The sequence below is a fragment of the Hypanus sabinus genome, chromosome 5, assembly GCF_030144855.1.
Source record: "Hypanus sabinus isolate sHypSab1 chromosome 5, sHypSab1.hap1, whole genome shotgun sequence".
Lineage (NCBI taxonomy): Eukaryota > Metazoa > Chordata > Chondrichthyes > Myliobatiformes > Dasyatidae > Hypanus > Hypanus sabinus.
Window position 1 is genome coordinate 172,635,423 of NC_082710.1, and position 9,431 is coordinate 172,644,853.

Here is a 9,431-nt window from a genome sequence, read left to right on the forward strand (position 1 = left end):
TCAGCATCGTACTGTGCAAAAGTCTTAGGCACCTTAGCTATATATCTGCTCCTTAACCTCTGTACGGGTTAGGGTTAGTACGTTGTGGGCATGCTATGTCAGTGTCGGAAGCCTGGCGACACTTGCGGGATGCTCCTGGGACATCCTGGGACTGTGTTGGTCATTGACTCAAGTGATGGATTTCACTGAACGTTTCGATGTACAGTGCATGTGGCAAATAAAGTCAATATTTTCTCTAATGTATTTCTTTCCCCACTTTAATCCCATGTTTTCTCTCCGCTATCCCGTGAACCCGATCCACTTAGATTTCACTTCTGATCTACACAATTGCAGCGGCCAGTCGATCTCTGACCTCTGAGGTTCAGGAGGCTGATTCTGGGAATGAAGGGGTTAACATATGTGAAACGTTTGAAAGGTTTAGACATGGAATTTAGAAGAATGCGGGGGATCTCATTGAAACCTACCGACTGTTGAAAGGGCTAGATAAGGTGAATGTCGAGAGGATGTTTCCGATGGTGGGCGTGTCCAGAACTACAGCACACTGCCTCGCAATTGAGAGGCGACCCTTTAGAACAGAGGTAAGGACGATTTTTTTTAAGCCAGAGAGCAGTGGAGCTAGAGAGAGGAATGTTCAGCTGTGGGTATATTTACGGCGAAAATTGGTAGTTTCCTGATTGGTCAGGTTATCAACGGTTATGGGAATGAATGGGATCCAGGATTTGCCATGATGGAATGGCGGACCAGACTCGAAAGGCTGAATGGTCTAATTCTGCTCCTATGCCCTATGGTCTTTACACGGAGTGCTTGGCAGATTGGCTCATTGATAGCACTCAGCAAAAAGCACAAATACCTCACTTGGATGGCAATAGGAGGGAGCCTTCCCTCCAGAATCCGTTCTGAAAGTCAGAGTCACTGACTGGCCTGATGGGCTTGACAGTCTCAGAGCAGTAACTACATCATAGAGCAACTTAAACCAGATAAGTCAAGAGTTAACGGCGTTATGTATATATAGATGTAAATATATAGATCCCCAAACTTCTTCAAGCTTAGGTGGTAAGTAATACAGTCTTAAGATGGTATATAAGAAAAGTTCAGTTCAATTCTCAAGTTAATTAATGCAAAATGTTTGTAATCCAAAGACAAATGTTGTGCGAAGCCAATTATGTCGATATTCCACAGGTTCCATGACAGCAATACAAAATAACAATACTGGTAGATTTTATCTCTGAAGCTGTCTCCGGCGTGACAGTCCGGAACTCTACCACTGTCCCCAAGAGGATGAATGAGAAATGAACGGTGATGTAGAGATCACACGAGAGGCCGGAATGAATACCCAGGCAAGTACTACAGGGATATTTTGCCTTTCCAGCACAGTTCCAAAACACAGGCAATAATCTAAATCAGAAAGCCGGACAGAAGTAAAACAAGAGTAACAGAGTAGCCGGCAAGCAATTCCAAAAAACACAACAGACTGAATCAAAAGTTCTAAAATCAAACCGGTCCACAATATAAAAATTGCAAGGCAAAGCAAAAGAAAAAAAAACACATTCGAAAGGAAAGCGCACTGGATTACAAGACAGACACACGATCAATTGGCTAATAGACTGAGTGAGGAAAAGCACAATTCACAGCTTAAATATTCAGAATAATCAAGCACTGGTGAAGTCAGTTACCATGCAGGTAACAGAGCAAGGCAAGAATGTTTAGCAAGAAGAAGCCCGCTGGCAGTCACACTAACAACACAGCACGGGAGGTTTGCAAGGAAGGTCTGCAGGAGAATGCAAGGGTTCAAACGAGTAGCCTGATCTAAGGGCTGTTCCTGGGGACACATATCGGTCTACCGTTGAACCTCCTTCCGCATTAGACTTTGAGGGACTAAACACTGGAAATTTCTTCCTTGGCCAGAAGCAAAAACGTGAGTGGTAACAGTGACCCGAAGCCAGAGGCGCTGACACTACAAATGTACAGAACCAATTACACCTTCAACATTTAGGCCGAACGACATACTGAATATAGATAAAGTGAAGCACAATGCATAATGTATATTTTATCAAGGGCAGGAATCTGTATTAAGGAAGGCGTGTTCAGAAACTTACTGAGGAGTTTCCAACAACCCTTCCGTAACCTCCCCTACTGCGGATTAAATAAGAACTCCTGCACATCTCCGCACCCATTGCTGTGACGGTTGCTTTACTAAGAGTGTGAGAGCCAGAGAACTGTGTGACTGCGATGGATCAGTGGCCAGACCTAAAAGAACTCTTTTCGAACCTGCTTCCCGCCGCTTTGAACGTCATCGGCAATACAGCATTAACAGCAGTTCTGTATGGACTAGAGTATCTGGTGGAGAAAAACAGCCCATGTCCCTGTGATCCGGAATGGAACGCTATCCATTCGGATCTTGCTTTTAGTGTACCCACAGTCGTCCTCCTTCTCATCAGTATGATGATGGTACCCCGTTCGCGGCGAATGTTTAAGTGTGGAACGTGCAGACCATGTCCCAAGTGTGGAAGGTGCAGTGGATGTCCCGAGTGTGGAAAGTGCAAACGATTTCTCAAGAGTGAAACGTACATTGAATGTTGCGATTGTAGAAAGTGCACTTCTTGCCCAAAGTGTGATTCACAGTCGCAAAGTAACAATGGATGCTGTTGTTGCTGGAACACCTTCAACCAAGTTTGTTTTGTATTTAACACACTGATGCAAATATCGATCCCATCTGTCATATGGGTTGTTATTTTACTGCTGGATGGGGACTATGTCGCCTGTTATTTCGCCCCTTCAGTCAACCGGACGCACGGCCATCAGACATGCAAAGAGTTTTGCAGCCTCGAAACTTCGTCTTCTCTGCGCGAGCGTTGCTTCTGGTCCCGGGTGAGTATCGTCAGATATTGCTTAAAGTCTGCGATTATAACAGTGCAGGACTCTGGCCAGTGGATCTATCCGCGCCGTTACCGCCCCGGCACATCATAATTCAGATGCGAGAAAGCGCCCAGAACTGACATAGAAATGATTGCACAGGTTTAAAGTGAGAAGGAGACATTTACAGGGTGATTTGAACGATTGGCTTTCCACAAAATGGTGGTGAAATTTTGGAAAGAGGTGCTAGATGAGACGTAAATAGTTAAATTTAAGTACGTACAAACGAATAGAGTAAGGGGATACGGAATAAATGTAGGGAAATGGGGTTAGTGTCGAAGGGCATCGCAGTCGGCAAAGGTCAAAGTTCAAAAGTTCAAAGTAAATTTATTATGTAAGGATATACATGTCACATGTCCCTACCTTAGAAATTACTAGGCTTACCCATCGCCCTGTATTATTCCGAACTCCGTGTACCTATACAGGAGTCTCTTAAAAGACCCTGTTGCATCCGCCTCCACGACCGTCACCGGCAACCCATTCCGTGCACTCGCTACTGTCTGCGTAAAAAACTTACCCTTGACATCTCCTCTGTACCTACTTGCAAGCACCTTAAACCTGTGCCCTCTCTTGTTAGCCATTTCAGCCCTGGGAAAATGCCAATGACTATACACACAATCAATGCCTCTCATCAGCTTATCCACATCGATCAGGTAACCTCTCATCCTCCGTCGCTCCAAGAGAAAAGGATGAATTCACTCAACCTTTTCTCATAAGGCATGCTCCCCAATCCAGGCAACGTCCTTCTCAATCTCCTCTTCACCCTTTCTATGGTTTCCACATCCTTCCTGTAGTGAGGCAACTAGAACTAAGCACAGTACTCCAAGTGGGGTCTGACCAGGGTCCTATATAACTGCAACATTACCTCTTGGCTCCTAAACTCAATCCCACGGTTGAAAAGGCCAGTGCACCGTTTGCCTTCTTAACCAAGTCAACGTGCACAGCAGCTTTGAGTGTCCTATGGATTTGGACCCCAAGATCCCTCTGATCCTTAACACTGCCAAGAGTCTTACCATTAATACTATATTCTGTCATCATATTTGACCCATGTAAATGAACCACCTCACACTTATCTGGGTTGAACTCCATCTTATACTTCTGAGCCCAGTTTTGCATCCTATCGATGTCCCGCTGTAACCTCTGACACCCCTCCACACTGTTCACAACACCTCCAACCTCTCATACCCAGACATTCATTTTCTTGTGGGCATTCAAAGTAAATACAAAGTGAGAAGCTCTTTAGTTTGAGGGTAGTGACAGTTTGCAGTTCTTCACCAGTTGGTACCTGGCTCACTCTGAGTGCGTACAAAGCAGTGATTGATGGCTTTCTTTAGATTAGAATGGATTAATATGATATGGATTTAGTACAGGGAATGAGTATTGGAGCAATAGATGACCTCATTGAAAAAAATACCTGATCAATTGCAGCAGCTGCACAAGCTCAATATCTGTTTATAAGCTTCTTGTTTTTTTATATCTTGACAGAAAATTGGTAGCATTATACTGGTTTTATCTGTGTTCTTACTGGTATTAGTAAAATTCATTCCGAGATGGACTTATTGTGACTGTACTGAGGAGGGATATTACAAGTTCAAGTATCAACAATCTTTGGAAAAGAAGAAATGGAACAAGATGACAGAAGACTTGGGGAAGTTAATGGCAGAGACTGCAAACGACGAGGCCAATCAGCTAATTTCAAAACTGAAACAACGCAAATCTGATCAGGGTGAACAGAACCATAACCAAGGTGAACAGAGCTCTAACCAAGGTGAACCAAAGTCTAACCAGGGTGATCCGAACTCTAACCAAGGTGAACTGAACTCTAACCAAGCTAACCAGGGTGAACCAAACTCTAACCAAACAAGAGATACAAACGCTGATGAAGCTGGCCCCAGTGAAAGTTCAGCATAACCAACTGTAGGAGCCGTGTTTTCTGTGCTGCACGTTAATTATCTTTATTATAATAAGTAGTCACGTTAGTGAGGTGGTGGTAAAAGCAAATGGAATAAGTATCATGCTGTTCCTTTGTATGTTATAGCTTGGAAACGCAGAGTTCATGTTTTTGCTGACTGCTTAATATCACTTAATATTTCATCAGTATTGTATGTTTTCTAATTACTAATAAAGAATCAAATATTGATTAGACTCTTTGGAACACACATGTATTTGGAGCCGAGAGTGAGTCAAGCAGGTAGAACAACTCTATCTCTGGGGTCATAAGCTGGTGGCAATGGCTTGGTTTGATTTCAGATTTTTGTTTTGCTGTTACACCAACGGTTGACAATATCACAATGAGGCGTCATCTTAATCACCATTTTGGAGACGTCAATGATCGACCACAACTCAACAAGGCAGGGTATACTTCCTGAATTCCAGCTACAGTTCCCTGCAAAAGTCCAGTACTGACATTATTTCCCCAATCCAATTTGATTTTAAAATCCCCAATGATTATTATGATATTGCAATTTTAACATGCATTTTCTATCTGCTGCTGTAATCGCAGGATTGATGCCTGTGCCATGTGCTAGCATGTACGAGAATAGTATGATCAGGACTATTAATGAGACTGGTGTTGAGGGAGGGCTTCAGATTCCTGGATCACTGGGGCCTCTTCTGGGGGAAGTACGAGCAGTACAAAATGAGAGGTTACAACTGAACCCAAAGGGGTCCAATATCCTAGCAGGTACATTTAATAGAGCTGTAAGGGAGAGAGTAAACTAATTTGGTGGAAGGATAAGAACAGGGTGATAGGGCTGAGGAAGGAGATATAGAAATGTAACAAAGATAGCGTGCCATAGAGATTATTGAAAGAACGGGCAGGAGATGAGGCTCAGTCCAGTCCAGCGGAAGAAGTTGCAGTTAAAACAGAAAGCAACAAATACTGGACTAAAAGTGTTATATTTGAATGCACGCGGTATAAACAAAAATGGACGGTCCTCAAATTCTGCTGCAAATTGGCAAATATGTCATTGTGTCCATCTCTGAAACTTGGCCAAAGGATGGCTGACATTGGGTGCTGAATGTCGAAAGATATCCCGTGTATCAAAAAGATAGGTTAGTAGTCATAGGGTGTGGTGTGGCTCTGTGTAGAAGAAATAACATTAAATCATTGGAAAGAGATGACATGAGATTGGAAGGTGTAGAATCTCCAGGGTTTGAGTCAGGAAATGGCAAGGGTAAAAGGACTCTGTTGGCAGGTGTATACAGGCCTCCAAACAGCAGCCGGGAAGCAACCGGGAAAGTACAGCAGCAAATGGAAAGCCATGTCAGAAAGGCAATATCATGTAAATAGTTGGGGATTTTAACATGAAAGTTAATTGTGAAAACCAGGCGAGTACTGTACTTCAAGAGAGAGAGTTTGTAGAATGTCTAAGTGGTGGATTTTTAGAACAACTTGTAGAAATAGACCTGTGGAGTCACAAAGTGGTAGTCCCTTCAATGAATGAGCAGGGAGAAATCTAATCTCAAATCAATGTGTAAAGGGCCTGGAGTTTCCCAGGTGCAAGGCCCTGTGAGGGGAGAATAACAACAACTGTTTTAAACAAAAATTGTGAACCTGGCAGCGGAAGTGTTGTGATGTGTGCAAGCTCAATTTCAATGATTAAGAGAAGTTAGGGAATGTAGGGATATGGAGAGCTGTGGGCGATAGGTGTGGATAGTAAATAGTTCAGCATGGGTTAGATGGGCTCAGGGGATTGCCAGTTCATTCCACACTATTATGACCCTCTGTGTTTCCACTCATTTTCCCCTTAATTTTTCCCTTTCATCCCTAACCAATGGCCTCTAGTGATAGTCTCAGTCAACCTCAGTGGAAACAGTTTGCTTGCATTTAACCTATTTATACATCTTATAACTTTGTATAGCTCTATCAAATCACCCCTCAGTCTATTACGTTTCTACCACCATTCTGGTACATTTGACTTCATACATTAAAACAAAATGGGAGAAGGAAGGAGAGATAATTATATCTGAGGAAGAATGAACAGTAATATGGAGGTATCAACGGAAGTGTACCAATTCACAGAAATGGAGGGAATTTGGATGGGAAAACTTGATAAAATATTTTATTACACCCTCTCAGAAAGCCAATTATCATAGTAAACTCCCTGTTTGCTGGAGAAATTGTGGAAATCAAAATGCAAATCAATATCATATTTTTTGGGACTGCCCTGTTATCAAAAACTATTGGAGGGGATATACAATGCCCTACTTGATATCTTTAAATGTGAAATACCCTTAGAAAGTAAGACCATATATTTTGGACATATGCCTCAAGAATGGTTGAAAAGAGATAAATATTTAATGAATATACTGTTGGTGGCTGGTAAAAAGACTCTTACTAGGAAATGGTTATCACAGGAGAGTCCAACTTTAAATGTATGGATGGAAATTACAATGGAAATTTACAAAATGGAGAAGGTAACAGCATCTGTTAATCATAAGCTGGAACAATTTGATTTATACTGGGAAAAATTATTTAACTACATAATACCTCATAGGCCTGATTTTATTCTCACAAATCAATGAATATGTTGTAAAAAAGATCACTCCCTAGTTATTCATAGTTTTTTTCCTTTTGCTTGTTTTTTTCTTTCCGATCTTTTCTATAAGTGTATACCTCAGACAAATGCTTTGTGGAGTTTTGTGATATATATGATTTTATGATATATATGTACAATGTCTGAAATACATCTTGCGGAAATGATTGTTTGATGATGAACTTCAATAAAAAATAAATTACAAAAAAAAGAAGGATGTGGAAGTGTTGGAAAGGGTACAGAGGAGATTTACCAGAATGCTGCCTGGCTTAGACAGTATGGATTATGATCAGAGATCATAATCCAGGGCTTTACTCTTTGGAGAGAAGGAGGATGAGAGGAGACATGATAGAGGTGTACAAGATATTAAGAGGAATAGATAGAGCTGATAGTCAGTGCCTCTTCCCCAGTGCACCACTGCTCAGTACAAGAGGACATGGTTTTAAGGTAAAGGGAGGGAAGTTCAAGGGGGATATGAGAGGAAGGTATTTTATTCAGAGAGTGGTTGGTGCATGGAATGCACTGTCTGGGTGAGTGGTGGAGGCAGATACACTAGTGAAGTTTAAGAGACTATCAGACAGGTATATGCAGGAATTTAAGGTGGGGCGTTATATGGCAGGTAGCGTTTGAGGGTCAGCACAACATTGTGGACCAAAGGGCCTGTAATGTGCTGTACTGTTCTATATTCTATGTCTATGTTCTATGCAAATATGAAAGCAAGTGAGTAAATAATATCAAAGTGAATAATAAACGTTTTTTGAGTATATTCAAATAAAAAGAAATGAGAATGGATACCGAACAGCTCGAAAATGAGGCCGGAGAAATAATAATGGGGACAAGGAGACTGCTGATGAACTAAATGAGTGTTTTGCATCAGTCTTCACTGTGGAAGACACTAGTAGTCTGATGTTGTAGTGTGTGAAGGAAGAGAAGAGGTGCAGTTACTGTTACAAGAGAGAAGATGCTCAAAAAGCTGAAAGATCTAAAGGTCCATTAGTCACCCAGTCTAGATGAACTGCACCCTAGGTTTCTGAAAAAGGTAGTGTTAGAGATAGTGGTGGCACTAGAAATGATCTTTCAAAAATCATTGGACTCTGGCTTGGTGCCAGCGAACTGAAGAATTGCAAATGTCACTCCACTCTTTAAGAAAGGAGGAAGGCAGCAGAAAGGAAATTACAGACCAGTTAGCCTGGGAACTGTTAGTGGTTGGACAGATGTTAGAGTCAATTGTTAAGGATGAGGTGACAGAGTACTTGGTGACGCAGGACAAGTTAGTAGAATGTCAGCATGGTTTCCTTCAGGGAAAGCCCGGCCTGCCGAACCTGTTGAAATTCTTTGAGGAGATTACAAGTAGGATAGATAAAGGAGATGTAGTGAATGTTGTATTTTTGGAATTCCAGAAGGCCTTTCATAAAGTGCCACACATGAGGCTGCTTACCAAGTTAAGGAAACGTACTAACATGGTTAGAGCATTGGCTAATTGGTAGGATTCAATGAGTGGGAATAAAAGGATCATTTTCTGGTTGGTTGCCAGTGACTAGAGGCTCTCCGCAGGGGTTGGTGTTGGGACCACTTCTTTTTACGCTGTATATAAATGATTTAGATGATGGATTAGAGCTTTGTTGCCAAGCTTGCAGATGATATGAAGATTGGAGCAGGAGCAGGAGCAGGTAGTGTTGATGAAAGAGGGAGGATGCAGAAGGTCTTAGATAGATTAGAAGAATGGGCAAGAAATTGGCAAATGAAATCCAATGTTAAAAAATATATTGTAGTAGAAATAAATGTGTGGACTATTTTCTAAATGGCAGAAAATCCAGGAATCTGAGATGCAAAGGGACTTGGGAGATTTTGTGCAGAACACCCTGAAGGTTATCTTGCAGGTTGAGTCGGTGGTGAGGAAGGCAAATGCCATGTTAGCATTCATTTCAGGAGGTCTAAATACAAGAGCAAAGATATGATTCTCAGAATTTATAAGGCACT

General features: G+C 41.9%; 1 protein-coding gene across 2 annotated transcripts; it reads left to right on the forward strand.

The window, feature by feature from the left end:
• Positions 1–452: 452 nt before the first annotated feature.
• On the forward strand, positions 453–5,053 carry LOC132394588 (uncharacterized). 2 transcript variants are annotated; one of them, XM_059970911.1, is made up of 3 exons: positions 453–578; positions 1,180–2,868; positions 4,399–5,053. In XM_059970911.1, the coding sequence occupies exons 2-3, from the start codon at positions 2,230–2,232 to the stop codon at positions 4,822–4,824; spliced, it is 1,065 nt and encodes a 354-aa protein (XP_059826894.1). In that variant the 5' UTR covers positions 453–578; positions 1,180–2,229; the 3' UTR covers positions 4,825–5,053. The 2 variants fall into 2 exon arrangements, with proteins under 2 accessions (XP_059826894.1, XP_059826895.1); XM_059970912.1 differs by lacking the exon at positions 453–578 and adding an exon at positions 651–1,053.
• The last annotated feature ends 4,378 nt before the right edge of the window (positions 5,054–9,431 follow it).

What these genes read in the sequence shown, in the direction of transcription:
- LOC132394588 (XM_059970911.1), top strand. Translation starts at nt 2,230, where the DNA reads ATGGATCAGTGGCCAGACCTAAAAGAACTCTTTTCGAACCTGCTTCCC. An exon ending in AGCGTTGCTTCTGGTCCCGG is followed by an intron (nt 2,869 to 4,398) that starts GTGAGTATCGTC and finishes ATATCTTGACAG; the next exon opens with AAAATTGGTAGCATTATACT.